Raw genomic sequence first — 23,803 nt, forward strand, 5'->3', positions numbered from 1 at the left:
TGAAAACTGGTGTCTATCATGTGAACGTTTGTGATCTGAGGAGAATTCTATTTATGCTGTGGTTGTTTTTCTCGTTATTCATCAAAATTAGCATCGGAAAAGATCTTTTGCTTATCATACATGGCATGTTTAGGGAAATGTAATACTGCAGATGTTTCTGTATTCAATACAAAACACTTAATAGAAATAAAATTGGATTTTCAGTTTAAAAAAATGTTTTTGATTTTAGTTAGATTATCCTCACACTTTCATCATTGTACCCAAGACTTAATTTTGATCCATAGCGTTTTGGAGTTGCAGGTAGTTCTCACCCGATATGGCTGTCCTAATGAGAATTTCCTTTCAATTTCATGTACAAACTTTTGAAAAGAACGTTGTTGATGGTTTTGGGAATCCAGGTATATGATAATTTCGTTTTCACCAGAACTCTTGGGATAACACTCTCTCTCTGACGAGGTTAGGAGGTTTGTGTTTAGAGTGTAGTGTGACAGAAAAAGTTATGTTTTGAAGATCAACCCTTGTAAAGCTGATTGTTCTCTGACTATTTTTAATATTTATTAACTGTAGGCATGTATCTGCCAAGCAAATTCCTGTGCCTTTGAAATTATTCCTTTGGTCCTCACTGAAGTGGCAAATAATATCCCATCTAGGTCTAATCTTTGTTTTATAACTGGCTCATACAACTTTTTTTTGCACAGGATATGTAATTTGCTGCCAATGCCAGATGTAATTGCTTACTCCTAATTACTCTTGACAATTCGCACTGAGGTACCATCTTGAGATTCGACAGACTTAATAATTTGAAGGGACTTGTACAATGTGTGAATAGCAAAATTTGAATCTAGAGACAATGAAGGAAAGGTGATTTATTTCCAGTTTGGAATACTGAGTGTCTGGGTTAATAGGTCATGGTTTTGGGAGGTGCTGCTGAAGAAGTGGTGGTAAGTTGCTGTAATCTATCATATAGATGATGCACACTGTACTGGATGTGGCAGTGCGAACTGACTACCATCAAAATTTTGTCCTGAATGATATTGAGTTTCTTGAGTTGTTGGAGCCACACTTACCCACAAATATGCTTTTGTGTTTTCCTTGTGGCTCGTCGAAAAGCTTTGGGGACGCAAAAGTGGTCCATTAATCCTGAATATTTGGTCTTTGGTATAGTCTTGTGGCCACCATATCCATGTTGCTTGTACAGTTAATTTTCTGGTGAATAGTGATTCCCAGATGTTCAAGTCGGGGAAATTCATTGTTAGGAATGCAGGTGAACATTAAATTGTGGTTATAAGAGGCTCTAACCTAAGCCTGAATCGCATACGTTGAATATAATATCTTAAGAAAAATACACAGTGACCTTATGATTGAAAAAATTTGATGAAACAGTTGGGCTTTGGGCCTTGTCCTGGTGTGTTCTTGCTCAGCTCTGAGACTGAGCACTATAATCATTCGCTGTGTTAAGTATGACTCTATCCACTGAAGTTTTACTCGAGCTTCTTAATTCCACGCTTGTGGACCCTCTTAATGTGAAAGGCATTTACTTTCTTCTCACTTCAGGGGGGGTTTTTGTGTCCGTATTTATGACAAGATCGGAGCAGATGGTTTTGGCAGAACACCAACCAGACGTGAATGAGTAGGTTATTGATATGCAGTTGTTGTCTATTAACTTGTCCTGTCACATTGCTGATGATTAAAGGTCAACTGATGATTGACGTCCAATAACTACAGTTTTGTGCAAGGTGCAACAATTGGAGTGCTTTCTCTTTGATCCCCATCATCGTGGACTTGATTATAAATATTCCCATTGCACTATTCAGGAAAGAACAGGGGACGAGTTAGGTTTATTGCAATCATTATTTAGTCAATCATCTTGTGCAATAATTTTTCATTCTTTGTGCTTCTGCCTGGGTATTGGTTCTGCTTGATCACATTAGCTTGTGCGCGATGCAAGGACTGATCTTATTGACTGAATTGGGGGGTGAGATGCAGTGAGGCTTCACTGCCGAGTAAGGCTCATAGACTGAGGTCTTGAGGCACTGAACATCCCAACTGCCTTTGACAATAGGCAAAACGGCAAGTGAACTTTCACTTCCTGCCAAACCTGACGTTTTTGGCCGATTCTAAATGTGGCGAATTTTAAGGACTACTAAAGTAATGTAAATTCAAACAAAAAAGCAAATTTTGCTTTAAAAGTTAGAATATTGCAACCATGTTTTCTTAAAGCACTTCATTAGCATGTCTGAAACACTTCTTCAATGTCCTGATATTGTAAATAATGCAATGTAAATAGAAGTTACTTTTTTCTTCACCTGTGATTTCCACTTTAAATTTATTGTGAGCTTTATTATTTGTCTTCAGTTCTTCCCTGGGTTAATTTTCCATTTCATTCCTATTGTATGGTGATTCACTACTGTTATTTTGTATCGTGCTCCTGGTGTGCACAGATTTTGCAGGAAACAAGATATTTTTACATTTTGAAAAATTAATCCTTATCTGTAATAAAACATATACAAAACAAAAACACTTCAGTGTAAAACTCTTCATGCATTCCTTCTGTGTCTACACATTCAATATTGCTGTTTTATACCCAGTAGTGTTAGAAACCTCTCATTTCCCTTACTTATAGCATCATTGCTACTCGTATTCCCCTGGGGTGATATAGAATAGAATGCAATTTATTGTCATTCAAACCTAGGTTTGAACGAAATATCATTTCTACAGTTTTTTACATTACAAAACAATCCAAGACCCACACTTAACACAGTTTACATAAACATCCATCACAGTGAGTCTCCAACATCTCCTCACTGTGATGGAAGGCAAAGTCTTTATCTCTTCCCTTTGTTCCTTCTCCCGTGGTTCAGCAGTCCAACTGCAGTGTCGAGGCGAACTGGCCTCCCTTCCCTTGTTTGAGGCATATCCTCACCAGAATCAGCCCTTCAATGTCTCTAGACAGGCCGTGGCCCTCCCCCACAGAGCCTTCACGTAGGCTTAGTGTATCCCTCAGATTCTTGCAGTCTGGATTCAGATCAGTTTAGTTTATTGGCAAGTGTACTGAGCGAGGTAAAGTGAAAAGCTTTTGTTGCGTGCTAGCAAGTGAAAAGCTTTTGTTGCGTGCTATGCAGATTGGTCCATTTGGCGAGATTACCATTAAACACAGGAAATATAAGCAATAATGGTTCTCTTTATCCCTTGCCATTTATGTTTTGAAATGGTCTTGCATATTCTTAGTTTCTCAATTTCAGATTTTCTGAGTTTGGTTTTACTTCAAAGTGTTAACCTCAATTTTAATTATCATCATTGCCAGCCTGTTTATCATCCTTCAATATTTTTCCTCTCTTACACTATTTTTTGCCCATGGATATTTTCTAACAATCTCAAAGTCAGGTTCCTTGTCATTTTAAATCATTGGTGAGTGTTGGAGAATGCTATTTGTCCTTTTATTGTACAGGAGTATGAATATCTTTCTAGTTTCGTCTTTCAATTTGTGCACATGCAAACGGTGATAGTTGATTTCCAACTTTCCATCTTTGCAGTTGGCATTTTGTAGGCAGGTCTGATGCTAAGTTCAAATACTTGGACATCTGCAGCATTGTACTAAAGTTAGATGGACTACATGAAAATAAAATGTATGGAAGAATTCCTCTGTTTAAATTGTAGAAATGTGTGGAACAGATGGAAGATATTCAGCCTATTGTACCTCTGGCAAGGAATGCACTTCATCTTATATCTACTTTGCACCCCTCAGTGTATAACCTCACATGTTATCAATCTTTAAGTGCTCATCTAAATACTTTTTAAATGCGGTGATGGTTTCGGCCTCCACCACCCTTGCAGTCTCTCACCACTATTTCATATGGTCTTTTATCTTGCACAACATTGCTCACTTCAACCCTCTACTTTGAAAACTGTAATCTCTCCACTCTTGCCCTTGTTCTGAGGAAGGGTTGTTGATCAGAAATGGCAACTCGTTTCTCTTTGTACATTTGCTGCCTGACTGGCTGAGTTCTTCCAACATTTCTGTTTGTTTCAGATTCAAACATTTGCAATGGTTTTCTTTTGTTTTCGGCAAAGTTATTGAACTCTCTGCTAAAGGAAATAGCCCAGTACTATTTACCTAAATTTGCGTGTGCCATAATTTTATACACCTAATTTTAATCTCTCTCTTCTTTCAATATAACCATAATTATACCTGGCACCAAAGTCTTAAGTGTCATTTACACTGTAAGTTTACGTCCTACAATGCCCTCCATAATGTTTGGGACAAAGACTCGACATTTATTTATTTGCCTCCGTCTCCACAATTTGAGATTTGTAATAGAAGAAATTACATGTTGTTAAAGTGCACATTGTCAGATTTTAATAAATGCCATTTTTATACATTTTGCTTTCACCATGTAGAAATTACAGCAGTGTTTATACATAGTCCCTCCCCATTTCAGGGCACCATAATGGTGGGACACAGCAATGTCATGTCAATGAAAGTAGTCATGTTTAGTATTTTGTTGCATATCCTTTGCATTCAATGACTGCTTGAAGTCTGCGATTCATGGACATCACCAGTTGCATCTGCAGTCAGGATCGATCCCGGGTCTCTGGTGCTGTACGGCAGCAACTCTACAACTGCGCCACCATGCCGCAAAGTGGTGATGAGAACAGCATGTCAGCCTAGCCTTTTGCACAGGTCTGCTCTGACCTCACTGGTCTTGCATTCTAAGCTGTGACCTATAATGATTAGAATTCCACTCTTCCTATTTGCCACATTTTGGACATTCCTATTCAAGAACTACAAAATTCATATGTTTCGCAACACATCTCACTATTCAACTATTTATAGGGGCTCCTTCACATTCTTGCATGTCTTAACCTCACTCTATCTAGACTGTATTGTTGATTATCAATCACATTTCCCCACAAAATCATTAACCACCTCCTGATGGTAGATGCAATGAAGGTTATTGATTTTTTTTTTAGTAATGCCTATTACAACACATGTACTGAAAATTGTAAATAGTATTATTTGGTCATATCTAGGGTCATTACACCCGTGCTCAAGCCAATAGCCCACGATTGGCGATGAATTCCCAGAATTTATCAGGAAAGCAGAATCAGCAGCAACAACGAATGATCCGTTCAAATAAAAGGAAAGAATCTGATTGTAGCATTCTGGAAGAAGCTAAAACGGAGGATAAATGTGAAAACCCTGTCAAAGAAGGTAAACTCATGTGTTTTGATTTGTTTTCATTTCTTCTCACATTGAGTATTTTCAAAGTATATTAACCAGATAAACATATTCCATTTTTTTCATATAGAATCTTCAAAGAGCAAAGCAAAACAGTCGGTTAATAAAAGGAGAAAGCCAGTTGAAGATGAAAAGCAAGTGACTTCAGAAAGACTGAGAACAAATAATAATTCGGACACTGAAAGCAACGAGTCTGAAAATTCTGTGAATAAAGTCATCTTAGATTCTTCGTCTGAGCAGCGTTCAGAAACTGAATTGCCAAACACGATAACACTGGATGATAATAAAGATGAAAATATCTTGCAGAAAAAACAGGAATCTGGGGAAAAGATGGTAATTGATAATTCAGCTCTCTGTAATAAGATTAACAAGGAGAATGAAACTCAAAGACCTGAACTAGTTGACAATAAAATTGATCTCCATAAGCCGAAAGTTGATAGTCAACAAAGCATAAAATCCCAAGAAGTAACTGGTGGGTGCATTGTAGAAGTAATGACGACTAGTGAATCTGTGGAGCCATATCCATATAAGCTGTTAAATTGTTCTGAACAGAAATCTATAATTGGTATCAGTGATGGAATTTTATCAAACAATGTGCTTCAGGAAGCTGTTGATACCTGTTCCCTCAGTCTCGCATCGCAGAAACTGGAAGTTGACACTCTAAATCCAACACATACAGTTTCAAAAAAAACACAAATCAGATATTCAAAAATCAGAGGTAGATGTAGATCTGAACAGAATTAACAAAAAAGTCAAATCTCAAGTTGATGAATTTTCAGTTGTTAATGATTACAATAGTGGTTTGGAAAAAGAAAAAGCATCTAATGCTTCAGGACCACAATCCAATCTTCCTGTTCATGCTATCAACAAAATCAGTAAACCAAATAAAGCGACCACTTCACCTGAAACACTGAAGCCTGAAATATCTCATCCTCGCAGCCTAGCTGCTTCAGTTTCCAGGCCAACTGCAAGGTATAAAAATGAGTCAAGACTCCAACCTTTGGGTGCAAGAACAATTGTGGAAACGACAAGAAGCCCTTTAATTGTTGATAAAAATGAACATTTTACTGTATACAGGGATCCTGCTTTGGTTGGACCTGAGGCAGTAACAAAATCGTTGTCACCATATTTGCACCCGCATCATCACCCACTTCACACTTCATCACATTCAACTTGTTTGACCACAAATAGCTCTCATTTATCTGTAAGAGTGTCATCACATAAATCTGCCGGATCTCCACAGACTTCTGGTTCTAATGATGCCCGAGCTCTCAACAGTGCCCTTTCCCACTCAGTTCATTCTTCCCATCTCCTTCCTAAAGTATTACCAGGAATTCCATCAGCATCTTTGGTGTGTGGGCATTTAGATACTGTGCATGCAAGAAATTTAAACCCTTTAGCGCTGGCACATTGTCAGCAACAGTTTTTACAGCAGCAATCATCTCAGCTCCTTGGCCGGACCCATCCATCTACTCCTTATAATCATCTTGGACTCTATCCTGTTATCTGGCAGTATTCAAATGGCACTAATCTGTCTTCGGGTCTAAGCTTGACCTCATCTAAGTGGATTCACCCTGAAAACTCAGTGAGTGCTGAAGCTTTTAGGAGGGTATGTTCCTTTGTTACATATTACACTGTACAAATGTGATGACTTACATGTACCTTGTGGTTGCATTTTAACCGTTCCTGCGATAGTATTCAGCATTTGTGTATATTTTCTGTTGCACGTTAAAGTTTAACTTACTTGAAGAATAACTGTTTAGAAGTTGTAATCTATTATTCATGATGGTAAATCCATCTTAAAAATGCAATTTTAAACAATTTTGATTGTAAACTATTGCAATAGAAAGATTACAAACTTATTTATGTTTTAGTTCATAAGTTTATATCTCATACTCGAGTGGCTTATATTTTGGGGTGGTGATATGCTCATTACAAAATGACATCTTGTTCATTGCAAAATGAATTAATGTATACTTCAGGCAAATAGTTACTGACCAGCATTTTATTAAAATCAGGCACTGATTTTTTTTGCTGCAGTCCTTTTAATGCTTCCAAGCTTCATTCTCCAGAGTACTTCCTGAATTTGATCTGAACTTTTCTGTCAAATTCCTGATCATAATCTCAGCTCCCTTAGCCTGAGCGAAATCAGATGGTACTGAGTAGCTGGCTGAGAGCCAGACCAGAAAAGAATGGGATTAGGTGTAACATATCTGGCTAGCTTCATGCTCAAGGTAATAGAATCGTGTAAGACGAAAAATAATTGTAACAAAAAATATCCTAAAGATTTGAGTTTATGTTTTGCTAAAATTGTGCAATTAAAATGAAAATGAAAACTTGCATGCTCTCAATGGAGAGCAGCCGAGATGAACTCATTCATATTCCTGTCCCCTATTTTCAAATGTTCATTTTTTATCACGCAAGTTCAAGAAAAGCAGGTTGCTTGTTGTCAAATAATTAACATATGAAAGTAGATAATGGTTTTGCTTTCCGACTTACATTACTGCGTTCAGGAGGTATTGGATCTGACCACTAGATCCAAATTGAATTCACCAGAGCAGGGTGGCTCAGTAATGCAGCTAGTTTGGTTGCTACATGTTCAATTCTAGCCTCTGGTGCTGTTTGGGTGGAGTCTGCATGCTCCCTGTGACTGCTCTGCATCATATCTGCTTTCCATCATATCCTACAGATGTATAGGTTGGTAGGTGAAATGGCTATGGTGAATTCACCCTCGTATAAGTAAGTGGTAGAATCTCTCAAGTCAATGAGAATGCGGGGAAAATAAAATGGGATTGGTGCAAATAGCTGGCCTGGAGAGCCATTTATTATGCTGTTATGTTATGCTGTTTAATGCTATTACATCTATGTTATCTATATGTCTATTGTACAGTTATGTTGAATATTTAAACTGAAAAACAGCTGGAGCAGGATTATTTGTAACGTGGTAGCTGGAATTACTCTCAATGAATATTTAATGTCTTTTATTCGTTACTTATTAATCAAGTTTATGTTTTCTGTGGTACAATTTGACTAAAAACAAATGGCATTTCTAACTGAGGAATTAATTGCACTGAATCTCTGTGCCGTCAGCTTCTGAGAGTGTGACATTTATTGATGCAATCATCTGTATTTTTGGAACAGAATGCATCCTGTCCTTGGCTACCTCAGCACACCTCTATGAGCTCAACTGATGGTCTGGGATTTTTAAACCACATTCCTGTTCGTCCCGCCAGTGCTGAACCTCATCGACCCTCGAAACTGGCCCCGCCTTCTAGTCCACCTTTGTCTAAATCAACTGGAAATCATCAGAAAGAGTAAGCCTCCTGTCTCTGATGCTATTTAAACATTTTGATAGTCATGCTAAAGAGGGCAAATTAGGATAGAATAACGAGTTTAAAATTGTGATCAGAGTGAAAGGTGTTAATTGTTTAAAAGAATTTCATTTTTCTTACTTCAGATTAGATAAAACTAGAAGACTGTTAAGGGCCTGTCCCACTTGGCCATCATTTACGTGACAGGCCGGTAGTAACTTACGCGCGACAGTCGCGTGCGTCGTCATACGTCCGCACAGCCGTCTGGAGCGCGTGACGTCATTTGAATACCCAGTTTATGATATTTACCCAGTTTATGATATTTATGGTGATTTTCTAAAATGTTCCAGTTTCTTGAGTGGTGCTAGCAATTAGAAAACTGCAGATGCTGGTTTAAATTGAAGATAGACACTGGAGTAACTCAGCGGGACTGGCAGCATCTCTGGAGAGAAGGAATGGATGATGTTTCGGGTCGAGACTCTTCTTCAGTCTGAAGAAGGGTCTCGACCCGAAACGTCACCCTGTCCTGGGCCTGTCCCACTTGGCCGTCATTTACCCGACAGGCTGGTGGCGCGCGAAGATTTCGTGCAGCACGAAATCCTGGCACGCTGCGCGATACCACGCGCAACTCCACACTCCTCCATTCTCCCGTCCCTGCGCTACCCAGACGCTACCAGGTCACGTAAATGGCGCGCAAATGACGGCCAAGTGGAACAGGCCCTTTAGGGTAACGGTGAGAGATTTAGAGGGGACCTAAGGGGGACCGTTTTGATGGTTGATGACTACCTGGAAAAGACTGACTGACAGAGTGGTGGGATCAGAGTTGCTGATAGCATTTAACAAGTGTCTAGATGAGAACGAATTGTCGGCATGGAAGGCTTTGGCTCAATGTTGAAAGATGGGTCTGTTTCCATGTTGTATGGCTCCATGACATTTACACACAGACTACTTTTGGTCCATTGAATTGGAACAAAGGAACAGGAACTGGTGGACGAACCAAACCTGCTTTGCTGTGGAAAAATAATCATGGTTAATTTTTTTTTTTTACCTTTGCTCCATTTTCCTGCTTTTTTCCATAACGCTGGATTTTCTTAATATCTGAGAAATTTTCCATCTGTCTTGAACTCAACAATTGAGCCACCACAGCCCTCTTGGGATGTGAACCTTTGAAGAAGAAAAAAACTGGCTGTTGAAATTTCTTCTCGTCTATCCTAAATGGTCAAACCCTTTTTTGAGACTGTGACCCTGTCTCTTGACAACTCAACCTGGGGAAACATCAACCTGACATCTACCCTTGCATCTTAATCTCTCCCATCTCTGTTCTTGAGGTACTCACCTGCTTCAAGAAGACCACTATCATCCCAGTGCCAAAATAAAACAAGGTCTCATGCCTTAATGACTACCGTCCAGTGGCCTTGGCATTACAACACAATGAAGTACTTTGAGAGGCTGGTTATGACACATTAACTCTAGCCTACCAAGCAGCCTTGATCCACTGCAGTCTGACTACTGCTACACAGGGTCCATGCCATTTCCCTAGCATACAATGATGGTGCCAAATTGAGGTGGTGAAAGCTTCAAGTTCCTAGGAAGAAATATCACCAGCAATTTGTTCTGGACCAGCTACATTGAAGCTATGACCAAGAAAACATACCTATGCCTCTATTTAAAAGACTTAGGAAGTTTGGCATGTTCCCAACAGCCTTCACCAACTTCCACAGATGCTCTGTAGAAAGCATTCTATCAGGATGTATCAAAGCCTGGTTTGGGAACTGCACCATCCAAGACTGCAAGAAGATGCAGATGTAGTGCAGGTCATCTCGCAAACCAAGCCCCCTTCCATTGACTCCATCTACACTTCCCATTGCGTCAGCAAGGTCGGCAGCATAATCAAGGACCAGTCACATCCTGGTCACTCCATCTTCTCCCCTCTCCCATCAAGAGTCCCGGCAAGAAGTACAGAAGTTTGAAAACGCATACCTCCAAATTCAGGGACAGTTTCTTCCCAGCTGTTATCAGACTATTGAAAGGTCTTCTTATCGGCTAGAGTGCAATCTTGACCTCCCATCTACCTCATTGGAGACCTTTGAACTTTCCTCTTCAGAAGGGTCTCGACCCAAAGCCCCACCTATTCCTTTTCTCGAGAGATGCTGTCTGACCCGTTGAGTTACTCCAGCTTTTTGTGTCCATCTTTGGTTGAAAACAGCATCTGCAGTTCCTTCCTAAGCATATCTTTAATTGGACCTTATCTTGCACTAAATGTTATATCCTTTATCTGTACACTCTGACCGGCTCGATTATAATCATGTAGTCTTTTCATTGACTAGATATCATGCAAACAAAAGTTTTTCACTGAACCTCAGTACATGTGGCAATAATAAACTGAACTAAACTAAACCCTGTAAAGTCCCTTAAAATGTTTGTATTTTTCAATGTAATGTCCTCTCAGTCTTTTCATTTAAGCCCATTTTGCTTATTCTCTCCTCTCATGACAAATCTTACATCACAGGAATTAATTTGTTCACCATTGCTTCATTCCTATTGCTAATATATTAGTCTTTGCCTCAAGAGACCAGATCTGTATTCACTACTCCAGATTTGTCTTACCATGGCTCTCGTTAATAATAATTGTACTCAAATTCTCCTGTTGTTTGCCTTCTGAATTGCTTGCTATATCTGTGTGTTAACTTTAAGTGATTTGTGAGTATGTCTGAGCACTAACATCTTTTAATCGCTCTCCATTTAAAATTCTTTCACCTTTTTGCTACCTCTACCAATGTGGACAATGTCACATTTTTCTACTGAGAAGCCAAATTAACCACTTCAACTGATTTTCATCGTCATAGCCTTGGGGTTGGACAGTAGAAATAGGTTATTTGGCCCACCACACCCATACCAACCATTTTGTCCATATATACCAATTCCATTAGCCTGCGTTAGGATCGTATTATGCCTTACCTACTTGTATCTGTCCAAAGGTAGACAAAAATGCTGGAGAAACTCAGCGGGTGAGGCAGCATCTATGGAGCGAAGGAATGGGTGACGTTTCAGGTCAAGACCCTTCTTCAGACTGATGTGGGGGCGGGGGGCCAGGAAGAAGAAAGGAAGAGGCGGAGACAGTAGGCGGTGGGAAAGCTGGGAAGGGGAGGGGAAGGAGGGAGAAAGCAAGGACTACTTGAAATTGGAGGTCAATGTTCATACCACTGGGATGTAAACTACCCAAGCGAAATATGAGGTGCTGCTCCTCCAATTTGCGGTGGGACTCACTCTGGCCATGGAGGACAGAATGGTCGGATTCGGAATGGGAGGGGGAGTTGAAATGCTGTGCCACCGGGAGATCAGTTTTGTTAACTGTGCGGAGGTATTGGGCGAAGCAATCGCCAAGCCTGCGCTTGGTCTCAACGATGTAGAGCAGTTGACACCTAGAGCATGAAATAGATGAGGTTGGAGGAGGTGCAGGTGAACCTCCTCCAAGGCAAGTATGCCATATGCTGCCTTTATCATCCAATCGACTGATATTGCCACTCAAGAAACTAGACGTGGACCCCTAGGTCTCTCTTCAACATTCCTTTGTGTCCTTCTATTTACAGTATATATCCTCCTATTTGATCCGAAAGGTTGTCTGTCCATTCTACTGGCAGATGCTGCCTCACCCCCTGCCTGAGTCCCTCCAACAATGTTTTTTGCTCACGGACCAGTGGCCTATTCAATCTACACCTTCAACTGTGACCACTGCAAATGTGCCATCTATCACCTCCCAGAGGTGCCCTTCTGCTATATTCCTTGGAGAGAAGGAGGCTGAAAGATGATCTTAAGGAAAGTGTATAAAATCATAGTCATACTGCATGGAAGCAGGCCCTATGGCCCAACTCATCCATGCCGACCAAAATTGGGCAGCTTGGTTGGCAGGAACAAGTTGGACCAAAGAGCCCATTTCCCTACTTTTATTTGACTACTTTCACTGTTACTGATGTTAACCAGTCTATAGTTTGGTGTTTTCTCTCTCCCTCCTTTCCTACAGAGTGTGGTTCCATTTGCTACCTTCTGATCTTTCAGCTCATTTCTAGAATATGTGATTTTTAAAGATACCTGCCACAGCATTTCCTTCAAAAGGATGTGTGTCTTTTGGTCTTGGGGATTTTTATCTTCCACTTCTATTAATTTCTCCAGTATGATTTTATTTAACTAACATTAATTTACTCTAAACTTGTATAGTTCACCATTTTCAGGTTTCCTGCATTGTCCTTTATGAGGACAGACAGACACAATATTTCTTTTCTTCCGCAATATCATTTATCCTGACTCATCCTGTAAAAACATCAGGACCACAAAAAAATGTGAGCAGGGCTTGGCCACGAGGCCCTTCAAAGCTGCCCTGCTGCTGAATGTTACTTTTTTTTCCATTTTGCATATCATGATAAGGTCCTACAATTATGTTTTTGCCAGCTTACTGCCATGTTCTACTTTCCCTTTCACTCCCAATGGCTTGGAACTCCTTTTATTAATGAGGAGGGAAGTGTCTAAACTAGGAAGTATAAATTAGAGTGCCAAGTAGTACAGAAAAGAAAATAAGGGGGGGGGGGGGGGGGGGAGTGATTGATTTGTGCAGTAAAAGAAAAAAGGATAGTTAAATATTTAAAATATATATCTCCAGGGTTTATTAAAATAAAAAATAAAATTCTACATTTTTAAAAGTGTATTTTCAATACATTTGACTATGCATTCAGACACTGAACGTTGGTCTATGATTTGCAACCTAATGAGGGTGAGCATTGATAACCTTGTTGCTGAGCTGGAAAATGCTGGACCTCGACTGCACTTTCCAGTCACCTCATTGCATTTGCCTCATGTGCAAAGAAACAGAAATAAGCCCTGCCGACTAATTGACCTGATGCCATGTGGTCAGAAGGCACTTTCATGCTTTATAAATATAATGATAAGAAGCATTTAGAAACATATGAGAAAAGTTTTAAATAATTGACCGTGCAATTCATATAATACACCACAACTTAATATTTAAAAATTGATTTGAACTTTGAATCTATGTGATTTGAACAAACTGCTGGAGGAACTCAATGGGCCAAGCAGCATCTGTGAAGGATTGGTTCTGAAACAAGGTCTCTGACAAACTATCAACCATCCCTTTGCCTCCATGGATGCTGCTTGGCCCGCTGAGTTCTGCCAGCAGTTTGTTGCAGATACAAGCATCTGCAGTCACTCTTGTGGCTTTATAATTTGGAATTTATTGACCGTGAAAAATACTGTATAAATTAAAGTTCTATCTGATGACTGGTCCAAATGCTGTGTGTGGAATATTGAAACACAATGCAATGGATAAAAGTTATTTTCACTTTGATTCATTAACAAATGAATTATTATGTTTAAAGCATGCTTGTGTTATAAGATGAAAATGAATATTTATGCAAAAAAAATTGCAGAAATTTGAATGTGAATATTCTGCCAGGGAAATCATTGTTATAATCATTGCATCTGTTTCTTTTGCTTTTTAAATAGAAAAATTGACAAGAAAACTGTAATTGATTCATTCCATTCTGTTACTTCTGCTCAAATGAAGCTTGAATTTAATCATGATGGACATTCACACGGAGTGGAAAGCCAGCTGACCCAAGGATTTATGAACACCGTTCTTTGTCAGAACAAGCCAAAAAGATCACTCCCGGAACAAATTGACAGTCACAATATGTATAAAGAAGAGAGTCGTAAGATTCTGCAGGAGAGCATTGAAGTAGCTCGTCTTGCTTCCACAGTCAAGCCAAATGAATGTGTGAAATATGGCCTTTCTAGAATTCCATCTTTGCCTACTGATTTAAAACCCCAGAACATAAAACAAGATAGAGAAACTAAGTATTATGCAATCCAACTTTATGCATCAAAGAACTCGGTACCTCATTCTATGCCCCAGAGCAACTATTTTACTACTTTGTCAAACAGTATTATAAATGAGCCACCTCGGTTGTATCTGTCTAAAGATGCATGTCCTTATGCTGAGAAAACTAATTCTTCAACCCATGCTCTCCTTTCCTATAATAAGACTCTTTCCAAACCACCTCCACTTATTAAGCATCAACCTAAAGGTGAGGGATCAGGTGGCAAACATACAGAACAGTTTTCCCATCAGGTGACTTCTCAGAATGCCATCTCAAATACATCTGATCACAGGGGAACGACAGAACAGTTGCCAGTTTTGCCATCAAATTCTATGAGAGGTATGCCATCTCTGCAAAGAGCCCCTATTTACCATCATCCATCTCATCACATTATGGAACGGAAGGAAGGTAATTACCGCAATCTGTCCCCACCGACCTTAACTCCAGTACTCCCTGTCAATGCGGCTAAGCTGTCTGATTTGCAGAAACCTCCAACTTTATTGCCAGAGCCAAGGCCCGGAGTAAAAAATTGCACAAACAATCAAACAATCGCTTCTAATGACAGCTGGAACACTACTACAGGATTTATTCGTAAGCCTGTTTGCCATTTGGAAAACAAAAACAGCGATATAATACAAGTTTCCCCAGCATCTGTAATTGTAAGGCCATCGTCCACAATTAAGCATGAAATTAAAGCCGAAATTCAATGTACTGCCAAGGATTCTGCACGGTTAGTAAGGCAAACAAATTTATTTGATTCAAAATTCAAAGAAGTATGTAAAGTTATATTGCCTAACTTAAACTTGGATACTGCAAGTGGAGAACATGAGAAAAAGTTAAAGATTTTTCTTCCAGACACCAATTCAAGCTTCAGCACTGTCACCAACTCTTTCAATAATAGCAGTGCTTGCCCCTCAACTTCTGTAGCCACACCAATTAACATTGTAAGTGGCGAAGAAACAAATACACCCTCATGTCAATTATACACCCCAGTCAATAGTATAGCAGGACAAATTATTCCCAAATCTTCAGATCGTTTCAAAACACAGGTACAAGAATGCATGATTGATACCACATCTACTGCAATTTGCTTAGCAGTTGCTGCAAGAACAGGAAGCACTGTGCAAAGTGACACAGGAATCTCAAGCACAACTGATTATTACCAGTTGAAGAAACACAAAGCAGCGCTGGCTATGGCCCTCTCTGGAAGTACTCTTCCTAATAATAATGAATCTGCAAGTCTTAAATATTATAAAAGTTCAGTATCTCTACCTCCCAAAAATACTGGAACATTAGGTTTATTTTGCAAAGTAAATTCTGTCACTAATGGTCAGATTCCTCAATCCAATCAACCAAGTTTTCACACAAAACTTAAAAAAGCTTGGCTAACTAGACATTCTGAAGAAGACAAAAACACATGTAAAATTGAAAATTCAGGGACTACAGGGAATGATGCAAAGAAGCCAATTACGATTAATTCGTCGGCTTCCACAACAAATGATCTAGACAAGAAGGCTCAACCTGATGAAGGGAAAGGTGAGCAGGAAGAAAGAAAGCCCAGAGGAACAAAAAGAACTTATGAATCTGAGGTGTCAGATGACTTCGATGTATCAGATGAATTTGAACATAAATTGGAGCACCGTGTCAAACGCCAACCCAAACCAACCTACAAAAAGAGACAAAATGACCTGCAAAGACGAAAAGCTGGAACTGAGAGGGAGGACGTGGAAATAAAGCCAAATGGCACATTGTATAGGAATACAAAGGAAAAGAAAAATAAACTTCAGAGCAGTAAGTCGGCTAAAGTTCAATTAATGTATAATTTGATTTGCATTTATAGTTCCAAATTATTAATATGTAGTAATTATGTACCCTGATAATTGGATGTTGTGAAATGTTGACATAAGTCTTGTGGATAACCAAGCATTTGAATGAACTATTCATTTTAATATTTGTTCATGTGATCAAGGTTGAGATGACAGGGCAGTACTATTTTATTATTTGGTCTTAAAGTTATGGGCCTGTCCCACTTAGGCGACTACAGGAGACTATGCGGTCGCCGCATGTTCGCGGCTGGTTGCCGGGGAGTCATCTTCATGGTCGTGAGTAGTTCCCGCATTCTCAGAACTAGTCGCAGCTTCATTCTGGTCGCCACTAAATTTTCAACATGTTGCCCTGAAGAATAGTGAGAATTCTCGTGCCATAGGTGCAGTGGTAGTGGGTCGCCAGGAGGTAGTAGGTTGTCGCCGGTGCTGACTGGTGAATTTCATTGGCTCATCGAGCTTCACAGCTGTATATCTCTGGCTTCTTAAAAGTTGGCTCCACTCCTTCTCCCCATCACGTCTCACCCCCTCTTTTAAAGGACTTAAGTGACCCTTCCCGTACACTGTGCTTTCACCATCTTAATTACAGCGCCAACCTTCCTGTTCATTGCGGTGTGTGTCTGTATCACATTGGCCTTTCACTCAGACAGCGTTCCCCCCCGCTTGCCCTGTCCCCCGCCTCTACAACTGGCTGTTGAAGGAATCGATGTGTGTATGTATGTTCCACTCTGACAGTCGCCATTCCAGTCGCTGGTTTTTCAACGACCTGCTACGACTTGACAGTCGCCGGCAGTCGACTGAAAAATCGCCTAAATAGGACAGGCCCATGAGGAGTCAATTATGGAATCAAAATTGCTAATTAATTGCTAATTAATTGCTAACTGAATGACATGTCCCTTGCAGAAAGGGACATGTTTAGTGAACCACATTTACAGACAGTTCTGACCTATCAACCCACAAATTAACATGTATTGGATTTCTTTTCATAATTGCATTGGGTAGCTGATCTAGTTTTAAGATCTTTGAATTATTCTACTGCAAGAAGAATGTCATTGCTCTGGAGATGTACAGGGGAGATTCACCTGGATGTTGCTTGGATTGGAGGGCTTTTGTTATAAGCAGAGATTGGATAGGCTGGATTTGTATTTTCTGCAAAGAAGGCTGAAAGGTGACCCAATAGAAATATACAAGATTATGAAAGGCCTAGTTAAGGTAGGTAGAAGCCAATGGTTTGATGCAAGAGAGAGGTGGTTTAGCGATAAAAGGAAAATGTATTTCACACAGAATGGCTGATAGCTGGAATGAGCTGGAAGAAGATACAATCACAGCATTTTAAGAGGCATTTAGGCAGGCACTTGATTTACTGTGGATTAGAAGGCTATGGACCTAACAAGACAAATGGGGTCAGTAAAGATAGGTACAACAGTCAGCATATATGTGGTGGGATGAATGGCCCATTTCTGTACTGTATGACTCATACTCTGTGCTGTAGTTCTTAAAATGTTTGTTCTACTTTTGCAGATGGTTTACCACGCTCTGTCTTAAAAGACTGGAGGAAAGTTAAAAAGCTCAAGCAGTCTGGAGAATCTTTTCTGCAAGATGGTTCATGCTCTGAGATAGCCTCAAATCTTCAAAAGTGCAGAGAATGTCGTATGATTCGTTATAGAAAAAATGAGGAATTCAGTCATTCAGCTGTATTCTGCAGATTCTACTACTTTCGCCGGTATGTAAATATGAGTTTGGGTTCTACACAATCATAATGCAACAAAAAAAGTAAAAGCTCGTTTTTCTGATTAAATTGAAACAAATCAAGTTAACTTCATAATTCAGAGCGTGGTCTAGCATCTCGGCATAAATAATAAAGAAGACAATTATTTATTATCCATAAATACTAATTTTTCAATTTTTTATAAAAGGGATAAGGAGATAATTAGTTTACATAATCTGAGATATTCTAGACCTGCAAAATTTAAGAGCACAAGATGCATAATATAACAAGGGGTTTTAGTTCTCAGAGAGAATAATACTAAGTTCAACATCAGTTTGGCTGTGCTCAAACATTTGAGAGCAAAGATTTCTGGAACATATCTTCTGCAAAGGTGATTAACACTGAAAAAAACAACAATGAAAAGAACACAAAGGAGACCCATAGATTATACAAGGCAAAGGTTATGCGAGAAAACATAATGCTGAGTATCCGATAAGTACAACTCTTCTGCCATGTATAAACGAGAAGAATAAGTGCAGCTGCTTGCAGTGTAGCTGCTGCTGCTAGCGCCGACGATGGCTGCCACGGTGTACTGCTTCTTGCTGCTTTGTATGTGTTTGTGTTGTCTGAAAACTCTCAATAATGTTTTATGTATCATTCTTAACTGTCACTGTATGTCATGTTGTCACTTGCGGGCGGAGCACCAAGGCGAATTCCTTGCATGTGAATACTTGGCCAATAAACTTGTTCATTCATTCAATAATAATACCACGTGGGTAACCTGGAGCAAAACCTTTTAAATATCTATACTTTGCTTTTAGACTATTCAGAAATCCTGGTAGTTTCACTTCTAGCTCACCAGATGATGTTTGCAACACATCCTTTTCACTTACTGGGCCCCTTGTCCGGTGCTGTCTTTCACACATCAGTCTCTCTGTTCCACTCCCTTTCCTCTGGCTAGGGGACCGCTAGACCAGTGAGGATGATGAACACAATTAGATTTCTCCTTTACCTTTTGATACTCTAATGTACAAAATTTTAAAAAGACCACAAAAAAGTAATTGAAATAATACATCTGAGTAGCGCAAAATTGCCATTGATGGTGAGTGAATGTTCATCTTTTGAAAGCAAAGTAAATATAGATTAGGAGTAATTGAATTTTTACCAACACTAAAAATAAATTCTTATTTCCCTTCTTTAACTGATATAAACAAATAATTATAACACGAAGATACTGAGGTCAGATTAACAAAATTCTAACATATTTGTTAATACGTTTCTGATTTCGACAACAAATTATAAAATTATTGGAGCTTAAGAAGACAAATCAGAACACCATGAAACATTATATTCATAAAGGATGTAGTCAAAACTGGAGCTTTTTAATGGGCTAAAATGATTAAAAAAATTATAAAGTTTTAAGAAGTTAATGATTTTGACATGGATTATTTAATAATAAACTAAACAACGCAACATGAACTGAGAAATAGCACCACAAATAGCACCTTTCTGCCCATCGAGTCCCCATCGAGTCCGCACTGTCCAACGATCACGCTGGTGCACAGAAATTTTATCCAACACACTAAGGACGATTTACTGAAGTCAATTAACCAACAAACCTACACGTCTTTGGAATGTGGAAGGGAACCAGAGCACCTGGAGAAATCCCACACAGTCACAGGGAGAACATATCAACTCCGTACAGACAGCACCCGTACTCAGGAGTATACCCGGGTTGCTGGCACTGTAAGGCAGTAACTCTACCGCTGTGCCACTGTGCCGTTCCACAGTGTTTAGTCTGTAGTTACAATATTATATTAAAATATAAGATATTTAAAATATAATTGGATAAAGATTTGGTGTTAGGCATTCACAGAAAAAAGGAATGGCAGTTCAAGTAGATGGCTCAAATTGAAAAAAAAATGCCTAATGTGCTGAGATTCCACACTTAGTTTCTGAGAAAGAAGTTATATTTATTGAAAGCAATAAATTGTAATTTGTGTTGTTATATTTTCTCATTTTTATTTTCTCAGACTGGCATTCAGTAAGAATACAGTACTAAGGGCAGACGGGTTTTCAACTCCTGACCAGTATGATGATGAAGCAGTAAACTTGTGGTTACCGAGATATACCACAAATCTGAATTTGGACACCGAATCTTCCAAATATATATTGAAAAATGTTGGAGATAAATTTTGTCAAATAGAGAGATCTGAGAAGACTGCTATGACATGGTTTAAACCAGATGGTAATATTTAAACCTTAATGACCATTTCAGTCAGAGTGCTGAGGTTTCTATTTTGATATGTTTAATATGTGCAATTTTATTAAATTCTTGCAATGTAAATGGTACTACCGAATTGGTTATTAATGTTGAGTTGACAAAGATGTTTGCGTCAAGAATTGGAAATAGATCTTTGTGTTTTGGAAGAAAATGTTGAAATTGTAAGTATAGATAGCGTGGATAAATTGTCCTATTTGCATGTTTTCTGATATGGGCCTCAGTATATTTTTATATTGTGCCAGATATGACATTGCTTTTATGATTCATAGAACATTTAATACATTCATCATTATTACTTTTAAACATTAATAATTTTCGATATAGCCTAAACAAAATGCAGTCAAAACTGGTGAACTTTTCCCTATTAACTGAAAGCTTCTGTGTATAGTAACATTGTTTATTTTGTATTTCAGCCAAACTAGCCTGGAAGAGAGCAGTAAAAGGAGTTCAAGAAATGTGTGATGCCTGTGAAGCCACACTGTTTAATATCCATTGGGTTTGCCAGAAATGCGGATTTGTGGTCTGTTTGGACTGTTATGAAGCAAAGGAAAGACGGGGTTCCAAAGGTCAGTTCCGAATCAATCCGATTCATGAGGAAGATAGTATGTAAGGAATAATCATTATTCAGTAATTTTGATGATGGAATGGCCATTCTTTTTATGGATTGGAATGAAAATCTTTGGTGATTTCACATTTGCATTTATGCTACTATGATCCATGCAAGTCTTGGAATTATACCAAGTCATGCATTTATCAGCCTATAGGGTCTTCTGCGTGTGAAATGTTAAATCTGTGCTGTTTTGTGAAAATTGGATCATGATGTTTGAAAATGTGCTATGATATTGAGACTTCTTCAATACTCTAGTTGTGCATATACTGTGTAATATCTACATGCTGTATATGTAATTAAGATACTTGGCATTCAGTAGTAATGAAAGATTAACTTTTTCAGAAACCTGAATGTTGCTTGAATTGATCTATCGTTCTTTCCGAGAAATTTATGAATTCTCTCAAAAATCAGTTTCCATCAATTAAAATGGTTATAAATTGTAATGCAAGTGTCAAAATGGCTACACAAAAAAGCTGGAGAAACTCAGCGGGTGCAGCAGCATCTATGGAGCGAAGGAAATAGGCAACGTTTCGGGCCGAAACCCTTCTAACTGTTAAAATGGCTAATTGGTTCATTGATAATTATTACTAGTGATTGAAATTCTCATTTTCTGGCCATAAATCTTTCAAGAAGTGTCAAAAAAGTGTATCACGTGGTTGCATCATTGTTTGTACAACCTTGCTTTATGTAAATTGGCTGAATTACAACAGTGAATGCACTTTCATGATAGATTGTCTAAAATATTTGCACTATCTGATCCAATGAAAACCTGTATTGATACAAACTTGTACAATAGTTTTGAAACTTAAAAACAATTTATGTTATAATCTGTGGTACCTTAGCATAATTTTGTGATCTTTTTGACAGTTAAAGCTCAGTTTAAGGTGTAAAATAATTCTGGAATAAAACTGTTTGAGATGTCTTGGGCGGATTTGTCTTTCATCTCTTCAAGTGCGAAGTCCAATATGTTGTTAAACTTGGTTTATAAAGTTCACTGGAGATCGATTGGTAAATAAATGTAAATTCAAAGGTTTCGGGAACTGTGATTCTCCCATTCTCAATATAACAATATACATTGGCCAACCACTGTGAAAGAGTACTGTATATGTAGTTCCAGGGCAAGCTCAAGCAGCATAAATATAGTTCTGCTAGTGAGTATGTGAACAGCAGTCATAAGACCCAGTGGACAGGTAGCTTATTTTTAGAAGAATAAATTGGTTCATGAGAATAAATCGATTGAAAGAAACAGCATGGAAACGGGCCCACCAACCACCGATCACCTGTTCACATTCGTTCTATGTTATTCCACATTCTCATCCACTCCCTATGCACTAGAGGTAATTTACGGAGTCCAATCAACCTACACACCCGCACGTCCTCGGGATATGGGAGGCAATGGGAGCATCTGGAGACAACCAACGTGGTCACATGGAGAATGTGTAAATTTGACACAGATGGCATCCGATGTCAGGATTGAACCTGGGTCTCTGGCACTGAGGTAGCAGCAAAAACAGCTGCATCACTGTGCCATCCTTAAATATTTCTGTTTTCATCACTTGGAACGTGTTCTTCAGTGATGGAACCTTTATAACTGTTCATATTCGATCTTCTCTTTAACAAAGATTCATTTTACATAAGTGTATTTTTCCTTTTTTTTATAATTGTAGCTGTTAAAGAAATTTATGTCTGGCTGAAGTGTGTCAAAGGTCAAGTTCATGATCCAAAGAGCCTGATGCCAACACAGATTATCCCTGGTTCTGGTAAGTTTCCAATCTGCAGTTTAATTATGAATCTATTTCAGAAAACCTTTGGTAAGCATGTAAAGTTCCAAGAATCAATTATGCACAATTACTTTGTCGTGTTTTAAGTTGTTCTGTTGGTATACTATGATTGTGCCCGAGGAAAGACCATTTATTTATCCTAGAATGCAAGGACAATTTTGTTCATTATTAAATGGAAATATCACACTGCGAAAAATAATATTTCAGAGCAGAAAATCTGCCATAATAAATTTGAGTCAAAATAGAATTCCTACTTATTAAAAGTTCTTGAGCAAAGTGTGAAATGTTAAATAACACTACTCGTCACCTGAACAATTCTTGTGCATATTTTAATTTGCTCTTACAACATCAAACAAATTTTTCTTTTCTTTACTGTTAGTTTTGACAGATATTGGAAAGGTAGTGCATTCCATCAAGGACAGTTGGAACATTTCTGCAGGTTATTTTAAGGAACAAAATGTACAACCTTCCAAGCTCTCTACAACAAATGGAGTTTTGCAGGTATAGTACAGTATGGTGAAATGCAGCTTTCTTATTACTCAATACAAGTAATTATTTGGATTGGTAAACCTCTGTTATTTTAGGTGTTCCTTTTTAGGCACATTAGGTATTCCTGCCACTCTGGATGAAAAGTTTACTTCAGGAATTCAGAGCCTTATATTGAGGTTACATAAATACTGGTGGTTGATAGAAAAATATTTCTCTTGTGGTGTGATATCAACTTACAATGTCATCAACTAATTTAAACAAGTGATAAAAATACTTCATCCTGGATGGGAGGGAAATTATAATTTTGGTCAAGGAAGTTTGAACTTTTGATTATATTCGACATATTTGTAAATCCTGAATCTCAAGAGGTGAAATTACCAGGATGAAATATTCCCACCAAAAGCACTTAAGAAGACAAATCAGAACACCATGAAAGATTATATTCATAAAGGATGTAGTCAACACTGGAGCTTTTTAATGGGCTAAAATGATTAAAAAATTATAAAGTTTTAAGAAGTTAATGATTTTCCCATGGATTATTTAATAATAAACTAAACAACGCAACATGAACTGAGAAATAGCACCACAAATAGCACCTTTCTGCCCATTGAGTCCGCACTGTCCAACGATCACCCTGCTGCTCACAAGTTTTATCCAACACACTAAGGAC

General features: G+C 38.5%; 1 protein-coding gene across 1 annotated transcript in view; it reads left to right on the forward strand.

Moving 5' to 3' along the window:
• jmjd1cb (jumonji domain containing 1Cb) overlaps positions 1-23,803 on the forward strand; it is a 115,642-nt gene that overhangs the window by 73,705 nt on the left and 18,134 nt on the right. The window contains 10 exon segments of the mRNA XM_055647189.1: positions 5,032-5,212; positions 5,310-5,923; positions 5,925-6,848; positions 8,381-8,553; positions 14,065-16,229; positions 17,783-17,984; positions 20,003-20,217; positions 20,667-20,819; positions 22,531-22,623; positions 23,024-23,145. Of these exon segments, the coding sequence (XP_055503164.1) occupies positions 5,032-5,212; positions 5,310-5,923; positions 5,925-6,848; positions 8,381-8,553; positions 14,065-16,229; positions 17,783-17,984; positions 20,003-20,217; positions 20,667-20,819; positions 22,531-22,623; positions 23,024-23,145 (4,842 nt within the window).

The sequence above is a fragment of the Leucoraja erinacea genome, chromosome 15 (genome assembly GCF_028641065.1).
Source record: "Leucoraja erinacea ecotype New England chromosome 15, Leri_hhj_1, whole genome shotgun sequence".
Lineage (NCBI taxonomy): Eukaryota > Metazoa > Chordata > Chondrichthyes > Rajiformes > Rajidae > Leucoraja > Leucoraja erinaceus.